The 26,966-nt window shown below is 42.3% G+C and overlaps 3 protein-coding genes across 4 annotated transcripts; 1 reads left to right on the top strand and 2 right to left on the bottom strand.

Annotated features, from left to right (window-relative positions):
• Positions 1-288: 288 nt before the first annotated feature.
• Positions 289-8,769, top strand: tnnt3a (troponin T type 3a (skeletal, fast); the record flags this gene model as incomplete). The annotated part of the gene is made up of 11 exons (XM_079346822.1): positions 289-457; positions 2,262-2,279; positions 3,066-3,084; positions 3,208-3,253; positions 3,355-3,471; positions 4,323-4,400; positions 4,515-4,628; positions 4,712-4,824; positions 4,945-5,035; positions 5,773-5,813; positions 8,526-8,769. Coding segments are annotated over 11 exons (843 nt in total), but the record flags the coding sequence as incomplete, so codon positions are not given.
• Positions 8,770-10,714: 1,945 nt separating this feature from the next.
• myod1 (myogenic differentiation 1) lies at positions 10,715-15,003 on the bottom strand. The gene is made up of 3 exons (XM_079346714.1): positions 14,079-15,003; positions 13,072-13,150; positions 10,715-12,359 (listed from the first exon to the last, which is right to left on the bottom strand). The coding sequence occupies exons 1-3, from the start codon at positions 14,667-14,669 to the stop codon at positions 12,133-12,135; spliced, it is 897 nt and encodes a 298-aa protein (XP_079202840.1). The 5' UTR covers positions 14,670-15,003; the 3' UTR covers positions 10,715-12,132.
• A 1,708-nt stretch (positions 15,004-16,711) lies between these two features.
• On the bottom strand, positions 16,712-23,364 carry LOC306824806 (ferritin light chain). Of its 2 annotated transcripts, XM_079345160.1 has the most exons (4): positions 23,262-23,364; positions 20,603-20,903; positions 19,728-19,874; positions 16,712-18,544 (listed from the first exon to the last, which is right to left on the bottom strand). In XM_079345160.1, the coding sequence occupies exons 2-4, from the start codon at positions 20,768-20,770 to the stop codon at positions 18,254-18,256; spliced, it is 606 nt and encodes a 201-aa protein (XP_079201286.1). In that variant the 5' UTR covers positions 20,771-20,903; positions 23,262-23,364; the 3' UTR covers positions 16,712-18,253. The 2 variants fall into 2 exon arrangements, with proteins under 2 accessions (XP_079201286.1, XP_079201285.1); XM_079345159.1 differs by lacking the exon at positions 23,262-23,364 and having other exon boundaries at positions 20,603-21,017.
• Between the last annotated feature and the right edge of the window lie 3,602 nt (positions 23,365-26,966).

The following is a 26,966-nucleotide window of genomic DNA, read 5'->3' on the forward strand; positions in this document are numbered from 1 at the left end:
TCTTTGCAGTGAGTTGAAGTGCAGATATCTTTAGGAACCAATCACATTTTACCCTTCTATGACATCATCAATGACTTACCTTTTCCTTTCTGTAACTGCTTGCTGTCTTACTTGCTTTAGCGCCATCTGGTGGCAGTTCCCCCAAACTGCCCTGCAGTGAACCTCCACATATCTCACATTTCCTCCTTTCCATCCACTCACTCCGACCATCTCTCCCCCCCTTTCCTTTCTCCTGCTTCCATTAACCCTCTCATCGCCCTTCCTCTCCCCTGGTGACTCGCTGCATGTTGTGTAACTGTAGCTGAGGAGGTAGTAGAGGAAGTAGAGGTGGCCCCTGAGGCGGCCCCTGAGCCAGAGCCAGAACCAGAGCCAGAGCCAGAACCAGAGCCAGTGGTAGAACCAGAGCCAGTGCCAGAGCCAGAACCAGAACAAGAGCCTGAGCCTGAGCCTGAGGAAGGTATGTGGCATGGAGGGGGGAAGGGGGTATTCTATCATCCTTTTCCAGGCGACAGGTGCGCTCCACCGGCTGCAGGCAGCCAGACAGATCAAACTAATCCTTATCGGCCCACATGTTCACCATGTATGCTAATGCTAAAGATGCCTTCCTTTCACCTCTGCACAAAGTCAATGATAAAGCCTGTTAACGCAGCATCGAAAGGGCACTCTGACTTTTCTTCTTGTAATATGTTGAGACAATATTACAAACAGCACTTTAAAGTTATATGGCTAATACTGAAATGCCCATATTTTTGCACTTAAGCTCATGTTTTAGACTGACTGAAGAGCCAAAGTCTTTCTTTAAGCTAGCTTCTGTTTTCTTCGCTTTTGGTTATCAAATTATTTTTCTAGTTGTTAAATTCCTAACTTGTTTCAATAAAACCGTCTTTATAAAAGTGGTCAATGAATTTCTTTTTGAAAATTTGGTGAAAAAAAAAAAAACACCTAAATGTAATCTCTGTAGGAACTCCATTCATGCTAACAGTATTAAATATGTTAACATTCAATAAGCTTTAAAATAACTCAATATTAGATATGTTAACAATAAGTAATTTTAATTTTGTACATTTAGATTACAAACTTCTAAATTATTACAGCTAACTTTAGCTTCCTAGCTAACGTGACTTACAGTCTTCTATGTAATATTTAGGAAGCTTTAAATATAACCACATATCAAGTTTAGACAAATTTAAACATTTATGTCGTTCTAATTCTAATTCAGCACATTTTATTTATCACACACTTCCCAAATCTTTAGCTTTTTTACTTACTTCTTATTCCCTAAGCTAAACGTAGCATCCAAGCTAACGTAACTTACTGTACCTGTAAAAACTAAAAGACAACATTAGAGTTCATGACTTTATGTCAACTTTAAAAGTCCTTGGTAAGATTTATTCCTGACAGACACTTCAAAATATGTGAACAGGAGTACAGAAACAACTTAGCCTTTGTAATTGTGTGCTTAAATGTAAACGTTTGTGGGTAGGCAAAGAACTTCTTAACAATTCAAAAATTACACATTGGCCTTTTCTCAGTCTAACACGCCTCTTACTACTGTTCCACATGTACGCTAAATGAGTATTTATTTTGCGTACATGGTTGCTTTTCATCATTTTAATGTCTGATGAAGGTAAATGTCATTTTCAACACCTGCCATATCTTCCACTGCTTCTTGCAAGTGACTGGTGTCGACTGCGAAGCATGAAAAAAAAAAAAGTAGATCGAAATTCTTAATGTTCATGCTCTCATGCACATGTAGCATTCACGAGCTGTTTGTTGAGATATATTTTAATTTATGATAAATCTGGTTAAAGCCGGATATCTATTACATTTGGATTTTCATATCCAAATCATTTGTAACGTCTCAATTTTGACTTCAACAACAGCACGTGAATGCAAGGTTTAAAGTTCGCTGAGCTGTTTTAAGGTAAAATTGTTGATTCTACACATCGAGACTTTTAAGCAGTAAATTCTCAAATACTTATTTTGTGTTGACTAGAATTCAAAAGAGATTGTTCAAAACCAAGAATTGTTTTGTCATGCTAGCAATCAGGGTGCAGAAACACTTTGTGAGGAGATGTTTTATCATTTTATCATTTAATCTTAAACTCTGGAGATTATTTGAGAATTTACACATGTTGAAGCAGCTGCAGGTTGATAGTTTCACTGTTTTTAGCTCTCTGGATGTTACGTTAGCTGCTCTTAGCATGCCTGCTAACACTGTTGTCTGTTCTGCTTCTGTTTCGGATGCTTGCTGCATGCAGAGGCCTATGAAGAGGAAGGTATGTTCATTTAAAAACTTGATCTGATTAAATCTGTTATTCCTGGGGGGGGGGGGGAGGGGGGGTTTGGGAGGGTTACTATGTCCAGGTCTGATATCTGTACTGGGGACAAGGAACGCCTGCGGTTCACAAAACGTTTGTCCAAATTCGATCTGTCTGTCAAAAAAAAACAGGAGCGCTGCCCAATTGGCCCAGAAACTGGAGCAAAAGCAAAAACCTTCAATTTTCTCATTGAGCAAGTGGAGAAAAAGGGTGAAAGAATATGAGATGCTAACACATGCTACACCGCCCAGCGACCCCACCGTTACTCTCTTGCTATGCCCTTCGTCATCTGCATGGCATGGAGCCGCCAGAATCTGGGGAAAAAGGGGAAGAAGAAAAAAACGGGGGATTTGACTCAGCCTGTGCTTGTGTAAAAAGATTTTGGGGTCAAGCCAAAAGAAACATGACACCTGTATTGATCCAACTGTTGTTATCAACTTTCTGCACCAAAGTCTTTCTTAGATTTACTTCTTTTTGCTTAAAAACTCAATTTTACATGAAATTCACAAACAGGAAACTTCTTAAAGCCAATCTCCAGAAGTTTTTATCTGCTCTTAAATAATTCACTTCTTGTTCCTAACCTCAATTCATAACAATGTCACAAATTGGATCTTCATCTCATGTGTAACATAGAGATCAAACCATGCATTTTAACCATGTCATGCCTGAGAGAAATGTGATAATCTGCTTCATTTCTAACCCCATGACGTGTACTTGTCCCCTCTTCATTTTCCTAACCTGCAGAGGAGAAGCCAAAGTTCAAGTAAGTGTCTCTCTCGGATGATTTGACTTAAACTGATTTGTGCACACATTGTAATCCAAGACATTTGAAACGACGTCCAAATCAGCAGCAGTGCGTTTAAAACCTCGACAATCTCTTCTTTAGACCCAGCGCTCCTAAAATCCCCGATGGTGAGAAAGTGGACTTTGATGTAAGTGGATCTGACGTGAAGGAACAATGACTTTCAGGCGATGCTGAGTGACATTTTTTTTTGTTGCTGACTTTCTTTTTCTCTGTCCCTTCGCTGTGCAGGACATCCAGAAGAAACGTCAGAACAAGGATCTGGTTGAGCTGCAGGGTCTGATCGATGCTCACTTTGAGTGCAGGAAGAAGGAGGAGGAGGAGCTGATCGCCCTCAAAGAGAGGATCGTGAGTGTTCAGGGCCAGCGACGCTAAATCATCATTAAGCTAGCACATGAGATTCTGGTTTTTCTTGACGCAAGTTTTTAATCTTTAAAATGTAGAGAAAAGACTGGTGTAGTTTTGAGTCCTAAAACCAGGAAGTGAGTTAGCATTTTAGCGTCAAAGTCTATGTGGATTTTGAATATGTTTGTGGTTAGACGCCTGAAATAAGGTCTGTGGTTAAGAAGCTGAAGAGATGTTGACGTTTTGTTAGACGAGATAAACTACGTTAGCTAAGACCCCACTTGTGAATTTTAAAGTTTTTACACAAACTTTAAACGGCGGTTGCTAACGAGTAGCTAACGGAAACTACAGTGGTTGTCACAGACATTAAACGTCATCACGCCGTGAACTCTCTCACTAATCCTCCTTACAGCCTCTAGTCATGTTTTTCAGTGCTCTTGCAAATATTAGGTTCATAAACAACTTGTTAAGCTAACGTTTAGCTAGCTTGTCAAATCCACTGATTAGATCGATGAAGCATAACGGTCGTGATGTCAATATAAAGCAACCGCGGTGTAGTTAGCTTGTAGCATAACGTTAGCTTTTTACTTCTCTCAGCTGCATTAACTCTTCAAACTTCATATAAATGATGTTCATCTGTAAAGATTATCCCGCTGAACAAAACAACGCGTCAGAAACGTGTTTGACACACAGATTATTTTCTGCAATGATCCAAAATCCAATGCAAAAATCCCATAGACGAATTTTCGTAGGAACCACCGGCACCATTTTTTCGGGTTGACCTACAAAAATACGTCATTACTATACCAGACTATATACCGCGTGATGTTTTTGTTTTCTTTACCATCCTGCAGGAGAAGCGTCGTGCTGAGAGGGCCGAGCAGCAGAGGATCCGCTCTGAGAAGGAGAAGGAGCGCCAGCTGAAACGTGAGGTTTGTAACAAAATCAACTTTTTTTCCTGATTTTTTTTTCTTCGAGCATCAAAACAGTTTGGAAAGTGAACGACGGCTGCGAGGTCTCACTCTGATTTTTCTTCCATGAACTAGGAGGAGAGGCGGATCAGGGAGGAGAGTGACGCAAAGAAGAAGGCTGATGAAGACGCAAAGAAGAAGTCTGCTCTGTCCAACATGGGCTCCAACTACAGCAGCCACCTGCAGAAGGTCAGTAAAACAGCGTCTATGTGGAAGCATTGTGATACAAGGGCTGGACGTGAGCTTTAATTTGTGTGTGTGTCACCCAACAGGCTGACCAGAAGAGAGGAGGAAAGAAAGAGACTGAGAGAGAGAAGAAGAAGAAGATCCTCGCTGCCAGGCGCAAGCAGCTCAACATTGACCATCTGAACGAGGACAAGCTGAAGTACGAGTCGACACTTTGACGAACAAACACGAGTGTTTCTATATTAGTCCTGTCAGACTTCACTGACGCTTCATCCGCCTGATAAACAGCCTCATGTGTGTGGTTTCCTGTTTCCTGCAGGGATAAGATCAATGAGCTTCATGAATGGATGGTGCAGTTGGAGTCTGAGAAGTTCGACCACATGGAGAGACTGAAGAAGCAGAAATACGAGGTGAGACCCCCCCCCCCCCCCCCCCCCACACACACATCCGTGTTTGACTTTCTTATTCATAATGTTCTGCAGCAACATGAATTAAAAGTTAATCATCTTAAATACCGTGAGCTTAAAGAAAAAATGTGCAATATTTTAGATATCAGTATATCATAACTCTGGCTGTGTTGTTGTCAGAGCTGTGTTTACATGGACGGGACGGCCGGCTCCTCCCCTTGTGTATAAAAGCTGTTTGAGTCAAGAAGAAGAAGAAGAGCATACTCACTGATTATTTAGATGAAGAGTTTTTACATCATTCTGTGTCAAATCAATTTTTCCTTTTCCTTTTGCATGTCACCTTTCTCTCGATGTTATCAAACTGAAATTGTATTTTATTCAGAAAGGTTCCTGTGAGGCTGAGAGGGCCTGAGACAAAACATTTGTCGAGTACAACTTTGGTATTTAATGCTTATTTTGCTTTTAATAATCTTTTAATTTGTCAAAGGTGAAGCTCTGGAAAGATTTCACTCTGACTGAAGTCACACCTTTTCCTTCATGGTCAAAATTAGAACTCTATCTGTTTCTCTGTCACAGCTCTGTCCTTGTTAATATTGAACTTTTTCTGCCCCCATGAGAAGCATTGTTGGGTCCTTTGAGAGACGTTATATAGATCCAATTATTCTGGACTCCTGAGCGTCATCCAGCTGAGCGTACCTGTTCAGATTCAAACCTCCACTGTGCTCTTTGACTCCCTCAAGGTTACAACCCTGCGTAAGAGAATTGAGGAGCTCAGTAAATTGTAAGTAGAGCTGAGCAGGGTGCTTGCCTGTTAGCTTCAGGCTAGCTGCATGTTAGCATGGAGGAAGATCGTACTGGCAGAGCGCCACCAACCAAGAGAGGCGACGATACACCACTTCAACAACTAAACTTTTAAAAACTGAAGATTCCCATTTTTAATTATTTAAAGTGGATGTTAAAGTGGTGACTGCTCCACAGTCTGTCCCGGTCTGGATGTTAGCTTTTAGCATCACAGAGCTTGGGTCAGGTGTGTGAGCGAGGGGTCCGACAGGTAAGTAGGAACCTGTAAAGGTTTCAGAGCAGAGTTAAAGCTGAGTCTCTGTTAAAGGTGCTTTAAAAAAAAAAGGGTAACCACGACGAGGCATGTTCATTTCTCCCTCTGAACTCTTCCCTATCTCTCTGATTTTAAAACAAAGAAAGCACAAAATAAAACTTTACCTTCCTCCGATCATCTCGTAATCAGTAGTTCTATTAACTCAGGGCTTTCTAATTAATTAATTGAAATCAATTGCATTTTATGTGCATTAATTAACGCGTTAAAGTCCGACCCGTAGTATACACATGAACATGCATGCCTCGTCTTGGTTTCCCATGATGCTTCAGGCTGCAGCTTTCAGCCCATGGATCCGGTTCAGGAGAGCGGGTGGGGGGAATCTTCCCCCTTTGAGGTAAACGTGTTCAGGTGTGTGCTAAAGCTGCTGCTGCTATGTCGTTTTTCAGGTGCAAATGTTCAGGAACCGCATTGATGTGTTACAGAAGCAGTAAGTAGTGTTGTTGCTGGTGCGTTCACTGACACTCTGTTGACTGTTTGTCTATGTGAACACCCTTTCTTGTATTATAAATGCAAAACCTCTCAGGACAGTGTCAGTCTATGGCTTTAGAAAAAAGGCGTATTGTAGGCGTAGATGCAGTGAAAATCTGAATTTACATCTTATGTTTTGAATGTGAGAAAGATTCTCAAATCATTTGAAATTTTTGTTGATTCTTTTAAGACTAAAAATATTATTCCTTTATAGGATTCAAATTTTGCAAACAAAATAAATACAAGTAAATCTAACATTTCACTTTTTAACTTGCATTTTACTAAAAAGTTAATACCATGCTTTAAGGGTAATCAACAGATATTAGTGAAGTTCTTATTTTGATAAACAACGAAAAGTAGACAAGGCAAAGTTGCAAATGTAAAAACACTTGAGCTAACATGAAAAAGTTTGGGCTCACGAGCTTGCGTAAAAAAACTAACCATACTAGCTAACGTAAAAAAACCTAGGTTCATTGGCTAACGTAAGAAAACTAAACATACTAGCTAACATAAACAACTAAGCTTACAGGCTAATGTATAAAAATCAAGCATACTAGCCAACGTAAAAAAATTAAGGCTCACCAGCTAACTTTAAAAAAAACACACATTAGCTAACATACAAAGCTGAAATGGCTAACTAGCTAAAGTAAACAAAAAGTAGGCTCATTAGCTAACGTAGAAAGTTCAAATGGCTCATTAGCTAACGTAGAAAGTTCAAATGGCTCATTAGCTAACGTAGAAAGTTCAAATGGCTCATTAGCTAACGTAGAAAGCTGAAATGGTTACGCCGCATAGTATGTTTCAGTTTCGATGAGATCTGTCTTTCATGTTTTCCTTTAAACCTGAGTCCCGTGTCTGAATGTGTTGACTAAGTCTAATTATGTATAGTAAATCAACGCATTTACTATCATCACAATTGCTGTAAAGGTGTTTAATAAGTCTGGTGGCTGTTGGTCTCGACACAATCTGTTCAGGTAAGTCTTGCATGAGCCTGTCGTCGGTCACCAACGCTTCAGGACTTCAGCCGCAGCAAAGCTGGATGTTGAAATAATCTTGCATGTAGCCTTAATCCCTTTGAACATTATATTTATGTTACTAAAGATATTTTTACGTGTGATAGTTTGAGTTTGTTTTTTTGTTTTCTTGCAATCCAATCAAGTATATTTTGTTAAAAGATTTTCCAAACATGACATTTTCTTAGCTTTCAGGTTTTAATGTTGTTTTTAACCTTAAATAGATTCTCTTTCATATTCAGCGACTTGTGAAATCAAGCTACTTCAAGTAAATGCTGCTTATTAAGAGGGGGCTCGAAGGGCGTTAGCTGCTTTAGTAATAGCAACTTTAACCTCCTTAAGTCCTTTCACTTCAGATAAATATTCAACAAACATATAGAAACACTTTTAAGCCTTTTGATTTTCTATCTGTGCAAGAAAATGGTGCTCAAAGAAGTCAAAACGGTAGATCAACACTTCTAGTTTAAAGAACAAGAATCACGCGTCCAACAAGTCTGTTGTTTCGGCTTGTGGTCCGTCTAACAATGAGGCTCTTTTAACTAAGTGTTGCTGAAGGTTTTTGACTTCTTTAAGATGTTTGCATTTTCGAAATCGGGGAAGTTGTGACACTGCTTTAAAAAAAAGCTAATTCATGTTACCGTTAGTGCTAGTGTAGGCTAACATCCGTTTTCATTAGCTTTTTGTAGGCAAGTATTGAGTTAAAGCCTACAAGTAAACCCATAATTCATTCAAAGGGGCTTAGATGTTTCTTTTTATGTGCTCAATGCTCAAAATCTGTTAGAAAATATAAGCTTTAGGATGTTTGTGTAGCTGAGTATGATGGGGAAAAAAACATTTGTTGAAAAGTTGTCAAAATTGCCTGAAGTTCTGACATTTTTTTGTGTTTTCCGTATTACAGCAGCAAGAAGGGAGCTGCCGCCCGCCGCAGAAAGTAGACTGGCTCGCCTCGCTGTCGCTCAGAAACCAAAGTGCGATCGTGTCGGACACACGCCTGAAGAAACAACACACAATGTGGCGAAGGTCGTAGCTCAGAAGAAGCCCCTAATGCTGAGGTTTACTTTGCGGTTTACAACCCACGTCCTGAAACATGTAACCAGGAGCCTTTAGCTGCTGTTCAATAGGAATAAATGACTTCAAACCTATTCGCTATCTCGCTTCCTCGCCCTGCACTGTTTGGTTCTCAGTATTTTTGTAAATAAAGTGTGACTCTTCAAGCCATGTCTGTAGATCTGTTGTTATTCACAAATCAATAAAATTCAGTATTTTTAGAAGTGTAATTTTAAAGTCGTTTGTTCAACACGGTGTTGAGCTGCAGAGTTGAATTGAACTTTTTCTCAAAGAGGATTTCTGCAGTGTAGCCAAAATACTCTGAAGTGCAAATCAGGGGAGTAAAGTTTGATGATTTAGCGGGCTAGCTTGACAGCTAATAAAGCTAGTGCTAACTTGGCTAAATTGATTATGACGAGTCAGTAAGTCAGACTGCGTTTTAATGGCTTTATCAAAGGGCATGACCATGTTTTCACATCACCAAATCCAGACACTTTTATTTGACCTCTAACCTACATGTATGGACCTGCACTGGTCACAACAGCCTCAAGGTTTCCTCTTGAGCAGCCCTGCTATGTCTGCTATATGCTTTTTGGAAAATGGTAACTTCCTTTTTGATGTGACCGCTTCAGTGTTGAACTTTGTCAATTAGTAATTTTTTTTGGTTTGGTTAAAACAGCCACAGTGTTTTATAGATATTTGTGGGGACTCAGGAAACAGCGAAATGGGAATGGGAATTTTAAAGTGTCAAAACTGTGTCAGAATACAAAAGTTAAAATGTTTATCTAGCTTAACAGCTGATAAACTGCAGGCTTGACTTCATTCATGAAAGTCTTTAAACTAACTACCTTATATTGTGTAAAAAGGAAAGGTAGCAGAATCTGGATATAAGGCTTTAAAGGTCACACAGTTGTGTTTCACACTGCCATTAAAGCACAGCTACTTCTGTTTAGACGACGTCCAGATAAATCTGACAATGAATTTACTGCAGAGGTCACAAAGATGAGAACATGAGGAGTGATGGGTAATGAAGACAGATTTATTTTGACACATCCTACAGTACCTTCTGTTGTGTCTTCAATCAACATAAAATAAAGCAGCTACTTCCAGTGTTGAAAAATGAAGCCGATCCTGCAGTTCCTGGAATGTCCACTAGAGGCAGGCTGCAGAAGCACAGGACACAACTTTAAGTAAGTTAGTTTCTGCTGTAGAAACAGGTTTTTGAATGGGTGTGTATGTGACTTCCTGTGCTTCTGCAGCCTGCCTCTAGTGGACACTTTAGGCACTGCAGGACTTTGCACATCCTCAAGCACTTCATTTTTCAACGCAGAAAGTTGCCGCTTGGTGAAGACAGAGCCGCAGGAACCTTATGCATAATGTACAGAATCCACTCCATCAGTGTCTGTGATGGCTGCAGTTCAGCTGAGCCACCACAAGAGGGCGCTGCTGCTCTGTGAGGAAAACAGTCAACGGGTTGAAACTGAATGTTCTGCTCAAAGTTTAAATGTAAAAAATATCTCAAAGGAGAAAAAAAAGGGTGACTGTAAATCCACACAGAGTTGTTTTATAGATAGTATTTATATTGTAAAGATGATCACATTTCAGAGGGGATGTTATGACCTATGAGCTCCTCGGATCAGGCTTAGCTGGTAGATCCACTCCAGACTGAAGACCAACACTTTGGAGCAGGAAGTGCTTTGGCTGAATCTGTTGAATCTGTGTATAAAACAGACTTTAGACGACATCTACATCTTGAATTTCCCTCGGGATCAATAAAGTATACAATCTACTCATCTCTAAAGATTGAACATTGATCAGCTGGTATCTGGAGTTTTCTTCCTCTTACTAATATGGATATAAATGTCGGCCCCAAAAATCTGTATCGGTTGGGCGCTTAATTATTTTTTTAGGTTTCATTTTTGTGCCTTTCAGTCAGAGACAGAACATCGATAGTCATTAATCGGGGGGTGAGACCCATCACCGCCCCAAGCCTTGATCTTATTCCATCAAACAGAGAAATCAGAAAACATGAGTCACGTGTTTTCGTATAAATAAGTTCATTTATTTGACCGTCACTCATTTTTCAGAAGTATAAATATAAAGTTTAACATTTTCACAACAAACAAACAGAAACATTAAATACATAATTAACACTTGGAACAAATCGCCTCTTATTTACACAATATGTACACAAACAGAAAAATGGTCCTCCGCTGCAGTGAGTGAAATCAACACTGGGATTATTTTAAGTTTGGAGGTCTGAACTGTTCCTTTTGTTTTTTTACACGTCTCGAGTTAATTATTAATCATGTCTTTTAAGTATTTGTGTTAGTATGGTTTCTTGTCCTGAGGGATTTGAACCGCTGGGCCGTTTCAGACTTCATACTGGACGGACGTGGAGGAATGTAAGTGGATGGGTTTTTTGGGGCCTCCGGACTTCATTGAATAAACCAGAAAAACAAACAGGACGATAAATCCACCTGAACGACTCGGCCGAACCTTTTCTTGTCTTTTAAATACGACGTTTCATCATTTAAATAAAAAATACAAAATACAGCAGGAACTGAACTGATTAATACTTGTTGTGAGTGATGCTGTTACGACGTAGAGGAACTACATTTCCCAGCATGCAAGTGGTTTTGTCCAAACTACAAAACACAGCAGATAAAAAAAAGAGAATCTGGGGGTTAAAATCTGCTGAATGTATGGAAGGTCATTCATGCCAGAAATTTAAATAAACAATTGGAATGATAATTATAGTAATTGAACTTTTCTACGGAAGCCCGAGGAGGACATGCATCACGACTCGGTTGCTGTGGAAACGCTCTACATTTCTCCTTTTGTGGCAAAAATATTATTATTATTATTTTATTTAATTGTCGGGACAGTGTAAAATAAAATGAATGGATGAATGTCCAATCAGGGCTTCCGTACTTTCTCAGAATCAAAATGGTAACTTCGGCTGGGCGAGATATTTTTAATTTGATCAACAAATACAACAATTAAATCCCGAAAGAAAAAGAAAAAGTGTTATTTAAAAAATGTTTGCCGTTATACTCGATTTATTTATTTCATATTTTAATTATTTTTTATTCTAAAGCTGCTGACTTAAGACTAACAACATTAAGATACTGACATGTTTTTTGTAAAATAATAAATATCAGCTGATTCTAGTTTAAACGACCCTGAGATGTAGAAATAGGTCTTAAAATGTGCGAACATTTTTAAGGTCACAAGATGTTTTTTGACTCGATTGTTTTTTTGGCAGGATTGATCTTCCATATTTCAGCTCGAGGACGAAGAACAGGCGAGGAGCGGTGTCACATATAAACCTCTCCTGCCGACGCAAACAGGAAGTGAAGTCTCAGTTCAGCTCGATAACTTAAAACAATAACTTTAAAATCTGTGTGTGTGTGTGTTTTAACGACTGTACAGTGTGTGGTTGGCGCCGTGAGGGTCTATAGGACTTGGTAGATCAGGTTGGGGTCCTGGTTGGCGGTGGGGGAGGGGATCTGGACGGAGCACGGAGCAGCTGCGTCTCCAGCAGGGTCTGTGGGCGGGGACCCGGAGCTGTCGGCGGCGGCGGGCAGGAGGGTGCTGCTGCTCTCGGTGGAGATCCGCTCCACGATGCTGGACAGACAGTCGAGGCTGGAGACCACCGAGCTCCTCTCGCTCTTCAGTCCGCCTGCACCAAAACACAACGACAACGTTAATCACCGAAATATGATCTCGTGGAAATGTCTGAGCCGAGACGGAGCGAGGAGAAAAAACAACCTCTTTAAATGTCATGTTTACTTTTAAAACACAAAGAAACAGAAGTCTAATCTGCTGATGTGGTTTCAGTGTAGTATTTAAGTTAAGGTCATTTTAACTTCATCACAACGACCTTAGATTTGGTCGTAACGGTCGCTCTTAAACACAACATAGAATCAGGAAACATAGAATTCAATTGAAGGGAGAGAAATAATAGCATAAGCAGGGAGTTCATTTAGTTACAGCCTGAAGAAGAAGAGAGGACGCTTTATCTTTCCTGAATGTTTCAGTGTGGCGTTCTGCAGACGACATGTCAGACTGCTCGTGCATATTCAGCCAATCAGAGACAGAGGAGCGACCATCACAGGTACAGATATTTACAGAATATAATTAATCACTCGATTTGAATCAGAGGAGATTTAGAGGCGGGATATCCAGTGGAGACTAAAAGATATACTGCGAAACATGTTCACCTCTTCTATTTAATCCAAACCTATAATTTCTATCATGTCTTTGTAGCTGATGGGACCATAAAAAAAACGTCATCTTGACATTAAAGTTTTCATCTTTGTCCATCCTCACAGGCCTCAGCTCCATCAGTGTCCTGATTGGCTGTTAGTGTTTGTCTCGTGCAGGTGTCTCACCTGGAGTCTCTGAGAAATACGAGCTGCTCTCATAACTTCTTCTTCTGTTTGACTGACAGCTCGGAGCGTTGAAGTCCGCCTGCAGAGACAAACACAGTCAATATCAGTCAAGCTTTATTTAAACAACATTCATACACAAAGATTCACATTCAAAATGAGTCAAGCTTTATTTAAACAACATTCATACACAAAGATTCACAGCGACTGAAACACAAGAAGAAAAAAAGACTTCACGGCATTTTACAACGATACTAACATCTGCTGAATTTATTTTAAAAACGTCGCGACACTAAAATAAAATGTAATAAAATAAAGAAAGAGAAAATAATCAAACCTGCAGAAAAACACAAATTTATTTTTAATTCACTTGAAACACATTTCGGACTGTTGAAAAGAAAAAAAAAGTCGCATCAATTTCTAAATTATTAATCCGGATGAAATCATTAATAAATCCAATCATTTAAACTCTCCTGATATTATCCACGACACGTAATCAATCAATCATCTTTTTTTTATTTCGTTATATATAAAATATTTTGCTTCTCGGTGTTTTAATTTAAAAAAAAACGGGATTATTTTTTTTATCCACGTGAAAATCCCTGACATATTGTTAATAAAAAAATAACACGTTAATTAAATAAAATATCAGCGACATCAGCCGACAGGATTAAATGTGATCTAACGAAATCCAGAAACTGAATTTAAAGAACTCTGGTTTTTATTTATATTTTATCTGAATTGGAGAGAAATGTTTTTTTAAAGGAGACTCGAAAAGTTTCGACATATTACAGAGGTGATGAAAGTGAGAAAATCAGAATAAAAAGAGTTCAGAGGCCTGAAAAGATCCAAAACAACAACAACCGGAGTCTTTAAAAAACATGAGGACATCATTTAAATTAAAACTAGACATAAAAACCAATCAGATGTGATGTTTGATAAAAACGTGTCCGTGCGTAAAGAGACAGACTCTCCCCCCTCTGTGAACACCTGTCGGGCCCTGAACTCACCATGCCGTCGGAGCAGTTGGAGCGCGGACTGGACGCGTCAGAGTCCCCGCTGTAGTGCTCCAGCACCGGGTAGAAGCCGTCGTCCTGCCCGCCGCGCAGCAGCGCCTGCAGGGACTCGATGTAGCTGATGGCGTTGCGCAGGATCTCCACCTTGGGCAGCCTCTGGTTCGGGTTGGCGCTGGTGCAGCGCTTCAGGGTCTCGAAGGCGTCGTTCACCTTGCTGAGCCGCCGGCGCTCGCGCATCGTGGCCGCCTTCCTCCGGTCCGCGTTGGTGGTCTTCCTCTTGCAGGCCTTGCAGGCCCAGAGCAGGCAGCGGCCCGCCTGGTGGTGCCCGCTGGGGGCCCGGACGTGCTCGTCGTCCTCCCCCTCGCCGTGGTGATGGAGGTGCAGCAGAGAGGACGGAGAGGAAGAGGAGGAAGAGGAAGGGGAGGGAGAGGGTGAAGAGGAGGAGTCGTCCGGCTTCAGCAGGCCCACATGGACCAGCCGCGGGTCCAGGTCCTCGAAGAAGTGCATGTCGCTGGTGTTGAAGCAGGGGTCGTCATAGAAATCATCTGCGGAGGGGAGGGGGAAAGAGATATCCGACAGCTCCATGGTTCAGTCCAAACTCAGCCAGGAGGAGGAAAACAAATCCAGAGACAGGCACAGACCCAGACCAGGGTTCAGACCAAAACCAAACTGTTTAAAGACAGAAGAAGAAGAAGAGGACCAATGAGAGGACTGTCAGGGGAATGTGGAGTCCTGTCACAAACTGTTCTGCCCTCTCAGCTGTTGACCTGGACTGTCTTATACCTGGGACGCACGCGGGGGGCGGGGCAAGCGCCGTGATGTCCACTGAAGACTGACCAATCAGCTTGCAGCAGGAGGGGTTTACAACTTCACGGTAATTAGTGTACAATTACCCCTAACAGAGCAGTAAGAGCAGGGTAATATAGTGCTGCGCACAGCGGGGGGGGGGGGGGGGGGGGGTGTCACACATGTGCGCACTCAGAGAACAGATGAATCTTCCGTCATAACTTCAGACCTCTGTGTCTTTATCATTCTGAGGCACTCAGATCCAATATAATATATATATATATATATATATATATATATATATATATATATATATATTATATTTATATATATATATATATATATATATATATATATATATTATATTTATATATATAGATATATATATATTATATTGGATGTGCAGCTTCGCAAATGATCAGAAACAGAAATTTAAAAAAAAAAGTCAGGCGGAGGCCTGATCAGCTCCGAGGCCTGGTGACGGTGGGCCTGACGTTTATGAAAGGAAATAAATCTTTAAAGAATATTTAAAAGTGCGAAACAATCAATCATACAAAAAAAAACTAAAAAAAAAGAATATATAAAACAATAATATTACAGAAAGAAATGTAAAATATTAAAGATCCTACTGGTGAAAAACGTCCCTGAAGGCCTCATAACAAAAATACAGAACCAGGTAATAAAATAATTAATTATTTTATTTTTCAGGTTCACTCTGGACTTTCGTGTCTTTTATTTCATTGTAGAGATATTAGAGTCCAACACGAGAGAGAGAGAGAGAGAGCACTAACCTTTGGGCGAGTTATCAGAGTCAACACTAACAGTAACCAGGATCACTTTTCTTTAACACTTTGAGGATCTTATTAAATTATGAACTCTGTAAGCAGGAAACTTTACTGTAATTAATCTCTTTCAAAATAATGCAAAAAAAACATAATGTCGGATTAAAACACATTTATTTTAAAACATTTGAAACCACACTGAGGCTCTGCTTATCAACAGGCGAAGCAGGCAACTGCTGGGGCCCCCAGATGACCAGTAGGGGGCCCCTGAGGGCTCAAAAACTAAACAAATCAATGGCTGAAAATGTGCCAATTTTGCAGTGAAAGTCAACAAAGAGAAGTTAAGAGGAATTATCCATTACGAGGAGAGAAAAACAGAAGGAGGAAGGTGATGGACGCAGGTCGGAGGGGCCCTGAAGTGGATCACTGAGGGCCTCAACGGAGTATTTCTTTCCCACGTCTGTGTTGAAAATGTGCTTCAATTAAAAACTGTTATCTTTACACCTTCATCCCCCGCACTTTTATTTATCCCAGCATGCTTTGTGTTTACAAAAAATATATAAACAGCTTTTATTTTGAAAAGTTCAAATAGAAACCCAGCCTGATGTGTCATAGAAACAATTTCTCAATAATTTAAAAGTGAAAGAGAATGAATTAAAAAAAATCAATCAATCAAAAGGTGCAGAAGATTTTACCTGCTTTTATTTTGGAGGTATTTATGAGACTTCACGTCCAAATCTATCAAAATAAAACTTCCAACCTTGGCTTGTTTTCAGCCTCTTTCTCCACTTTGTTTTAAAGAGTTTGAGTCATGCATTGAAGTTAAATGTCATGACGTTTTATTTTTAGACCAATTACAGAGTCATTAACTTCCTCCCCTCTCCTCTCTCTGCTCCACTTCTGATGATCTATTTTAACCAAACAGCCTGCAGTACCCCATGGCTGCAGCTGGAGGGCGCTGCAGAGCAGATCCTGCAGTCACACCATCCCACAACCCTCACCGCAGGGGCCATCATCGCTCTTCCTCTTTGCCCCTGAGCTGTGTCTTACAGGCTGTGAACTAACAACCAATCAGCCTCTGCCAGTCAAACGTGACGGACGGGTCGAAGCGGCGGATGCTTCAAGTGTTTGAGGAAATATTCAAACCCTCTGCTCTCAAAGGATTATCACTATCGCTCCAGAAATGAGCGACGGGTCTATGAATGCAAGGCTTGATCTTTGACGATAACTCAACACAGCTTGTTTAGTTTAAAAATAAACATTACACAATCTTTTTTTCACGTCATGAAAATGCTCGACACAAGAAACCAAAGTGCTGAAACAAAACTTTATTTCAACGGTTTAAATGTGTTTGTGGACAATTTGTCTGACTTTTTCAACCTGAAGAAGAAACGACGTGCTGACCTGATGTTTCTCTACAAGGTGCAAAGCAAACTCAGACTCATGACACAACAACAGACGTATAAACGAATCCATTACCAAAATCGTCTCAGGAAAACATAAACAAATGAAAAATACAAGTTCTGAATAAAGCACATGTTGAGAAGTTCATAAAAATATAAAACCTTTAACATATTGGAATAAAAACGTCACAACGCTAAAGACTAGAAAACAGTGAGGAAAATACAAACTTGTACAGAAGGATTTAACGGTCACATGTGCTTCATCATGTGTGTGAAGTGTGTTGTTGTAAATCCACTCTGATCCTGTATTTGATCATGTCTATAAACCCCTCTATTTCAGCCCTGCTCAGAACAGGCTGTTTCTGTGTCTGTAGCTTTAAATATGTAAATGAGCTGTGTCTGACCACGCCCCCTCTCTGGAAGGGCTCGGGTGCACTCGCTGCTTTCTGGCTCCATGTCCTATTGTTTACGGTGAGAAGGCAGACTCAGAGGGCAGAACAAACACCTAGCTGTGGGAGTGTCACCCACCTGGGGGAGGGGCTACTGCCCTTTGTGATGTCATGAAGGGGAGGGGCTACTGCCCTTTGTGATGTCATAAAGGGAACATCTCCAAACGGCCTGTTTGAGCAGGCAGAAGACGGAGAGGATGGACTTTTCTCATCATTGGGGGGGTTTGTAGACAGACACGGAGGAGAGGAGTTTAAATTTGTGACCTTTTTATTAAAACTATAATATTTCGTATTTTGTTCTTTGGCTTCACGGATGTTTAAAATATAATTAAAGTCCACTTTCCTTTGTACGACAACAAGTTTGAATTCGAACGAAAGGATTTCACATTTAACAAGATTTCTTTGGTTAAAAATTGTTGTTTGTTTTGAATCTTTGTCTCTGCAGAAATTTAAAAAAAGGAACATTAACAGAGGTTAGCATTGTAGCTTTTTTAACCCCTCCCTTTCCAACCTTCTTGGTTCGTTCCATTCGATCTCGGGAATCAGAAATTCGGATACATCACCAGGAACACTTCCTGAAGTAGGAACTCGTTCACACCGCCAACTACTGGCAGGGTAAGTGTACTACAAATTTCTTCCTTCTACGATAGGAAAACTAAACATTATTTATAGCCGCTCTTTGTCGAGCTAGTGTCTTAAAAAGTCGTCCTGGTCCTTCAGAAAACGGTCTCATCGTCTCTAAAGCTCGATCACCTCGTCAGCTCTTCCTGCAGCTCATTCAGCATGTACTCCCCGAACCCCCCCGCCTGCTCGTTGGTGCATCCCACCCGCCGGGCGCTGATGAGGAGGTCTCCAATCAGCTTGAGTCGGTCCGTTCGAGGCGACAGGAAGTGACTCTTCACAAAGCTGGCGGTGTGCGGGTCTCCGTGGTGACGGGCGAGCCGGCTCAGAGCGACCAGGACGTCGGCCTCCTCCTTCAGCTGGAGCATCAGCAGCTCCAGAGCGGCGGACACGGCGACGACCGCCTCGCAGCCCGGCTTCTGAAAACCACAGATTCATACAAACAGCATGAACGGAGGGAATCTGTTGACACTCTGGCGAGCAGTCGATTCCTCGGTTTGTCATCTCGGGAGAAGCGCGACACTTGAGAGACGGATAACAAGGTGTCCCAAACTGCTGCTGACTGGGCTCGAGGCCTCGGCCCCAAAACGATTTTACACGACTCATAAACCCGGGCTGGCGGTCGGAGGCCATGCTGCGACGCGCCAACGCCACTGCGGACCATCTGGAAACGCCATCAGCGCCACCGTCCCTCTGCCGCAGCATTAATCTCGCCAATTTTCCGGAACTCGTGAGGAGGGGGAAATGTACACCCTGAGCGGCTTTAGGCCAAGTCTCCAGGGGTTTAACCTCCCCCCCCCCCCCCCCCCCCCCCGCCTCCTTCCTATCGCTAACGCCTGGCACTAAATGAAGAGCTTCTTTACAAAATAAGATCTTCACCAGTTTGAGAAAAAAAAAAGAAAGAAGAAGAAGAAGAAGACACCTGCTCTGACAAAATGAAGGATGGCACAGGAGGTGGAATAAATCCTCCAGAGGGGCGTTTTGTGACGGAGTAAAACGAGAACGCTGTTACAGACTGAAGCTTCTCTGTCTCACAGATAAAGTTCAGATCATAAATTTAGTTTCAAAATGGATCCACAAATCAACTCTTCATACCGGATCATCTGAACGACCCCCGAGGACCCCTGAGAGGAGCAGGGTTCACCACGACCCCCCCCCCCCCCCCCATTCTGCCTGCTGAGGGGGCGCTTTGGGCAACAAACGCTCTTGACCCTGAACTCTCGCTGACTTCGGTGTCAGCGGTGAAAAATAACTTTTGTTTCAGCACGTTTCTGGATTCAAGTCGACCTCGCGCAAAAAGAGACGGATGGACAGAAACAGATTTAATCTGAATGATATGAACTATTCTGAAAGCTGGATTATGTACAGCTAATGCTAACATTCAGGAGCGGCTTTAATTTGATTGTAGCTTCAAATAACGCAGGTTTAATGCTAATCAATTGTTTACATCTACTAAATATCTAATTCAACATGTGGAGGCCATTTTTCTCAAACATGCCGTTACCAAAAAGGTCGCTTATTTATCTTCTTTATTGCTGTTGTGACCAATAATAAAATGTTTATTAAAATATTGATGTATAAATATTGAAGTTTTAAACCCACCTGGATGTCCTTGGTGCAGAAGTTGCCCCCCCTCTCAGCTAGGTATGCTAACATGGCGTGGGCCTCCTCCTCCTGCTTTAGCGCCTCCTGGTGGAAGAAAGACGTGACGCGGGGCAGAGCGACGTCGTGGCGCTCGAACACACTGGCCTGCAGGAGGAAGAAACACAGATTACAATACTGTACATTCAGAGTGATGTTTAAAAAACTGACCCAATCAAACATGCTAGCCTTCGCTGTTTCGACCACATCAAGCTAGCACAGCGTTGCTATGAGGCTACGGCGAGTAGGACACTTTAATTTGACCTCAAATCTAACACTGGTCACACAAGCTGCCCACGTTTGTCTGCATCAGGTCCCCATAATGTGAAACCATCCTCAGCGTGATGGGGAGAAATATTATTATTAGCATTTTTTTTAGCTTCCTGCTGTACATTCAAAAGTATTTTGGATCCATAATGACGTGTTTGTTTTAGCAACTAGATCTAACTAATAGTTTAAGTTTATAATAATAATAATAATTTATAATAATAATAATAATAGTTTAATTAATATTTTAAATAAACTAGATTTTTTTGTTTTTTCCACAGTTTCAATATATTTTTAAGACTTGTGTAAATGATAAATGAACATGTTTGGTCTTCATCTTCACTATGGTCAACTTTGAAGTAGTTTTCAAAGGGGAGAGGAGCAGAGAGAACTCCCACGATTCCCCACCAGTCTGTCAGAACTGTCAATCACAGGTGTGGCATCATAACACACCCAAGTCTCCACAATTAAAGGACATCCCACCACTGATGATGCACTCCTTGCAAATCCTTGTGAAAGTTTATGTGAAAATAAAGTATTTAATGTGACTGCATGTTTGAGTCTCCTACCAGAGCCTTCAGCCGGTACGCTCCGTCCCACAGCAGGCTGCTCACCCCGCACAGAGCCTCCTCCACGGCGGCCTGCAGGTTGTGTCTGGCCCGGCTGCCCGCGGAGCTCCGGTGCGCTCTGCACAGCGGCAGGCTGCTCTTCAACCTCTTCCCCGCGGGCTCAGCCATGACACCACCCGCTCTCTAAAGGATCCAGGAGGAGGAGGAGGACACACTCACCGACCGCAGAGCCAGATCACATTAGAGATAATGAGGATAAGCGTAGTGTAGGATGGTAGTAACGCGTCCTCTTCCAGCCGACCTGAACCGTCAACAGAGGATAAATTTAGCCCGCATGCATCGACTGTTTCCCGGTCAGCTGCTCGAGTTCATCCGGTGCGTTTGAGCTCAGAGCTGCAGCCACGATGAAATGAGAGGTCACATATCTGGAATACATATTCATAACCTCATGTGTTTTTATTTTCTTTCAGCTTCTGCAGGGTCTCAAATCTGCAGTAAAAAAAAAAGCTGTATTCTTCCTTCTTAGTGTTGTGATGACTCTGGAGTTGATCTTTAAAATGAAGGATCATCAGCTCACTTTGAGTTAAAGCTGTCAGTTTACCTGCAGCCTCCCTGTGAGGGAAGTTCAACAGCACTTAAACCTCCTCAACTAAAAACTCAATGAAGAGTAAAAGTAGAAGGAGACATCTTACTTTTCATACTTTATTCAGATTTTTAAACCTGCAGCGTTAGAAAGCTCGGCCTGGTGGTTTCCAATCTGAGGGTCGTGTCCCTCCAGAGGGGCAACGAGTCGAGTCTCGACCCTTCTGCTGAAGTTTTTACAGACTTACAAACTGATAGAGATGATGGATTTCCTATCAGTTATTAATTTCTGTTTTATTTTGATCAAACAGGAGGTGAGGTGAGGCTGACAACAACAGTCCTCCAGAAGGCAGTGTTTTACTTTTTAACTGTTTATTTTGACTTTGTCCAGAGTCTTTAGCGACAGAAGTGTCTTTGCCGTGTCAGTAACAGAATCTGTCCGGCCTCCTGCAGCTTCCTGTCATCCTCCTCAGGTCCACTCCCAGTGATCACGGAGGTGTGTGAGGGTCGGGTCAAGGGTGCGAGTCCCGATGACCCCGGGGTTGCTCCAGGCTGAGAGTCAGTCTTTCTTCCCTCCTGGAACAGCTGACCCCCCCTGCAGAGCGAGCAGCCCCTCCCGTCACTCAGCAGCAGGAGGGGGGGGGGGGACTGATGACGCTCAGCTGATCTGATACAACGCCGACAAAGACGCCAAGAAACTTTGATTCTTCAAGTTTCATTGACAATTTATGGACACATAAAGACGACAAATATTCAGATTTCAGTCATAAAGCAGGTTATTATATCAGATCTATACTTATTGATATCAGATCTATACTTATTGATATCAGATCTATACTTATTTATATCAGATCTATACTTATTTATATCTATCTATACTTATTTATATCAGATCTATACTTATTTATATCTATCTATACTTATTTATATCAGATCTATACTTATTTATATCTATCTATACTTATTTATATCAGATCTATACTTATTTATATCTATCTATACTTATTTATATCAGATCTATACTTATTTATATCAGATCTATACTTATTGATATCAGATCTATACTTATTGATATCAGATCTATTCACTGTTGTACATCATATTGATAGACTGCTATCATTCTATTATATTATATACATTTTTATTCATATTTATTGATGTTCTATTTTTACATTTATATCTGTACATTACACTGGGGAATATAATATTGACATACTGCTAGCGTACTATTATTATTATATTATATTATATACATTGCATGGATGTATGTAACATAATGTTGCATCTTTTGCATGAGCTTATATTATACTTTATAACTGTCGACCTGCTGTTTACATAACTCACTGCCTCTGATCACATGTCGCATCACGTCTTCATATGATGAGCTCCTCCCATCATATTTACTCCTCTCTGTATTATTATTGTTTTTATGTTATTATTTTATTTGATTCTGCTGCTGCAACGCCTGAATTCCCCGCAAGGGATCAATAAAGTTATATCTTATCTTATAGCCTCCATACATGACGCACGCCAAGGCGCCCCCGTTTGTCATGACTTGTTAGACCACAGACCAGGAGCAGAAACTGGCGTGATTAAACGTCAACAACAACAACAACAACAACAACAACAACATGGAGGACGATGGACGTGGTCAGCCGGCTGTGTGTTTTTTCTGTCATGTTATAAAGACACTCCTGTTGTTGCCATAGTTACACAAGCGTGCTCAACTTTTTCACTGGGCTCGGAGCTCCATTGTGACACACACACACACACACACACACACACACACACACACACACACACGCGGAGCACTTAATAAGCCTGGAATGAGCAGCAGACTGACAGGAGAGGTGTCTGCCTTCATACCTGCTGCCTGCTGTAAACCACCAACACTACAACCACTGTATTGTCCTGAACACACACACACACACGCACACACACACACACACACACACACACACTGGGAGCCACAGATTTACGGCTCTTCAGGCTGCTTCGTTGTTGTGTTTGAGACTGAACAAACGTCTCTGTGTCGCACTGAAGCTTCACACACGTCGTCATGGTAACAAGGTCTCACCTGAGGATAGACGCTCAGTCGAGCTCAGGTGGGAAAGTTAAACAGGTACCAGTTAAAAGTCCCATCATTATGATAATGTTAGCAGTTAGCCGTAGCTCTGGATGCTTCATTTCAAGGTTTCACATCATGTTGACTGAACCTTTGAGCAACAGAATCACCAGCATATGATATGAGGTGGTAACATGAGCGGGTGATGCTAACAGTAGCCGTGTTGTATGCTAACCCTGTGAGCGCTCCATGCTGCAGTGATGAACACACTGCTGAAGGCTCTCAGTCTTTACTGTGAAAGGCTGCACACCAGTCCAGCCGCCTCTCACTTTGAATTCCTGTCTCTCATCACTCGAGCCGGCGTTTAAAAGCGGCCTCACGTCTCCGCGCTTCAGACGGAGCAGCTGGTCAACCAAACAAGACAAAAGCAAGATCCTGTCCTGACGCCTGCAGGGAGCCGAAGACCCCGATCTGGATCTGTGTCAGTGAACATGCTGCATGATGAAGTGTCATCATGTTTATCATGAGTGTTTCTGCACTTTGAATCTGATCGTCTTCTTATCGGTGAAGCTGCCGGCGTCGTTGCTTCCTCTCCCGTGCTGCTGCATCAAAACGTATCAAACATGTTTCATCTTTACAACTTCAGCTCTGACAGCCAATGAGAGCGAGCAGACCGGGAAGCGTTGGCAGCCGGATGTTGCGTACCCTGATAGCTCACTAACACGGCAGCAAACATGAACATGGGGGGGGTGGGAGTCGTGAAGCCAACTCTGAAAGTGACTAAAAAATGTTTGTAAACAATGTGATTTTTCTGTGGGCGGGGCCTAGCTAGCAAACGATAACTTGCGTGTTGCCTTTAGCTAGCTAGCTTACGAGATATCTCTTTGCTAGCTAGGCCTAGCTGGCCTAGCTAGCAAACGATAACTTGCGTGTTGCCTTTAGCTAGCTAGCTTACGAGATATCTCTGGAGTGTCAGTGTTACTGCGTCCAGCTTATATCGTGACAGAGGTCCTGAAGGGTCCATAAAACCAACGAAATATGACGTTTGACGAGAGATGCATTCTGGGAAGTTATAACAAATATCCACGCTGAACCTGAGGTGACACCTCGCGCTTCATGTTCTGATCTTATTCTTCAGTAACTAAAATGTGTGTTCATGCTCAGTAGTGGTGTGGCGGCGTTCAGGGTGCGGGCGCCGTCCTGCAGCAGGTCACAGCTGTCCGTTAGGAATCCTCGGGATCGCCATCAGAGTCGACCTCCTCAGCTCACAGCTCGCCTCATTACCGCCCTTAATGGAGGGAAGACAAGAGACAAGGTAAATACAATTACTGATCAGACGGGGACACCCGAGCTCGCCGCGGTGCCCCGTTTCACTGCCGGTACCCAACACCAGAGTCTGCCTCGTTACGGGGACCATCACCCCCCCCCCCCCTCCCGTCCCAGGACCACTTGACCGCCCGTCGCTTCGTTTGGTGTTTCTCGCCTCTGAAATGAAAGTTTGGACCCGTCGAGACCACTCAGAGAGCTTTTTGTGCCAGACGCTGTGATTACCCAGAAAGCCTTTTGGAATGCCCCCTTCCTCATTAAAGAGACAAAAATAGCGCTGCGTGGTCTGGGGGGGGGTGCGGGGGCGAGGGGGGGGGGGGGGGGGGGGGGGTGGATGGTAAATGGATGCCGCAGTGTTATGTGGCAGAAATTAAACAATGATGAATGATGACGTTTAGAGGAGCGGAAAAAAACAAGACTATATCCAGCGACGGCAGAAACACATTCTTTAAGCATGTGAGGCGTTTAGTGTCTGTAGGAAATTAGACCACCGTGGTGAAGGAAAGAAATCAAACTTCAGGCCTGTTTGTGTGCATCTTGAGTTTAAATATCGTTTCTTAACATTTTAAACATGACCGAGGCTGATTCCTAAAACATTAAATTAAATCTTCTCTCCTAAAGTGAAGCCGCTCCATTTGTCCCCACTGGGCCTCCGTACATGTCTGCCGAGACTCTGTCCTCTGTTCTGATTTGTTCTCTTTTTTTTTTTGGTCTGTTTTTTTCCTGGATCGTAAAGCTGAAGAGAGTGAAGGATGTTTAGGCGGAGAGATGCAGAGGATTTCCTGCAGCAAAGGGCCGAGATCGGATTCGAACCCACGCCCGCTGCAAAGAAGAATATGGCCTCTGTACACTGGGCCTCAGGTGGAGGTCGGAGCACGCCGTGCATGAGTGAGGACGACACAGTCTGACGGTGGTAACGTAGTGGCGCTCCCGAGTCAGGACGTTTCTGTGCAGGAAGCTGATGTGTTTCCTCCGGCCAATGACAGTGTGCAGGTGGGTTAAATGCCTCAATGCAGTCACAGGTTTGAAACCGGAAGGGTCCAGAAGTTTTGGTTTTTATTTGTTTTCCTCACAGACGTTTAGATCTTCAGCTCTGCACACATGAACCTCTCCTGTTTCTCCACATTGTAGGAATAGTGCCGATGACCCAGATATCATGTGTGCGGATGATCGCTGTCACGCTGACTAACGTGCTGCTGTTACACTCACACCTCCCTCTGCTGGAACAGATATTATATCAACACGTCTCCAATAACTGTTCCACTAAATCGGCTTAAACACTTCTGATTTATGTGGCCTCAGGTATTTGAATACACGCTCGGCTGTCCAGCACCGAAACAGTTAAAAAAATAAAAATAGACCAACTTTACAGAGGCTTAAAAAACAGAGAACAAGGACATGCTTTAATATTCTTCCTGAATCTATTTATTCCCATTTGAATAAAACTAACAGAAATATCTTAAAGGAGCAGTTTGTATCTTTGACCCCTAGTGTTTAAAATCGGTACTGCACTCCAAATTCTAAACTTTGGAGACAGCTCTCTCCCCCAGGCTCATCTCCTCCAGAAGCTCCGCCCCCCTGCAGGACGTAGTTTGTATGTTTACTGTTTGCAGCTAACGCACGCTAGCACAAGCTAACCGCCGGTGTTTGTCAGCTTCCTGTTCAACAGGAAGTAGAACCAACTCCACGTCCACGGGTAAAAGACAACACAAGGTTCACAACTTTATCCTCACTCTGATTAGATTTTCACTTCTTCGCTGCTACGTCCGCGTCCGTCATATTCACCGCTTTGAATCTCGTCCAATCACTGATCACTGATCCACTCCGAAACTCACCTGCTGCGCTCTCATTGGCTGAAGGGAAACACGCGAGCTACTTGCCCAGAAACGTCCCGAGTCAACCAGAACCAATCAGAAGAGACAAATCCTGTCTGCAGACACAGTCACACGTGTACGGAGGCCCAGAAGGGACAAAAGGAGCAGCTTCACTTTAGGAGAAGTTTGAGTTTTATTTTGAAGGAGACAGAAAGTGACTCTTTCTTTACCTGTGCGTGTACACGTTTGAGTTTGAGTTTATCTCATCTTTTAAACAGGAGGCGGTCTGAAGGAGCAGATTCTTCTCCACGTGCTGTGACGTTTTATTTTATTTTATTTTATTTTATTTTTTGGGATGTTTGTTGTAAATCTTAAAAACAGATCTGCAGGTCGCAGTAAACACAGCGAGCTGCTCGTTACACAGCAGTTCATGTTGTGATGAGCAGAGAGCAGATCACTGTCAGACTAATGAGACTCAGATTACACAAAGTGTGTGTGTGTGTGTGTGTGTGTGTGTGTGTGTGTGTGTGTGTGTGTGTGTGTGTGGGCAGTCTCTCTCCGTCCTCTCTGTGTGGTC

The sequence above is a fragment of the Symphodus melops genome (assembly GCF_947650265.1).
Source record: "Symphodus melops genome assembly, chromosome: 6".
In the NCBI taxonomy this organism is placed as follows: domain Eukaryota; kingdom Metazoa; phylum Chordata; class Actinopteri; order Labriformes; family Labridae; genus Symphodus; species Symphodus melops.

Coding starts and splice junctions, on each gene's coding strand:
- myod1 (XM_079346714.1), bottom strand. CDS start 14,669: ATGGAGCTGTCGGATATCTCTTTCCCCCTCCCCTCCGCAGATGATTTC. Junction 13,151..14,078: donor CCAACTGCTCCGACGGCATG/GTGAGTTCAGGG, acceptor TTGTCTCTGCAG/GCGGACTTCAACGCTCCGAG. Junction 12,360..13,071: donor GTATTTCTCAGAGACTCCAG/GTGAGACACCTG, acceptor GTTTTGGTGCAG/GCGGACTGAAGAGCGAGAGG.
- LOC306824806 (XM_079345160.1), bottom strand. CDS start 20,770: ATGGCTGAGCCCGCGGGGAAGAGGTTGAAGAGCAGCCTGCCGCTGTGC. Junction 19,875..20,602: donor CGTACCGGCTGAAGGCTCTG/GTAGGAGACTCA, acceptor TTCCTCCTGCAG/GCCAGTGTGTTCGAGCGCCA. Junction 18,545..19,727: donor TCTGCACCAAGGACATCCAG/GTGGGTTTAAAA, acceptor TGTGGTTTTCAG/AAGCCGGGCTGCGAGGCGGT.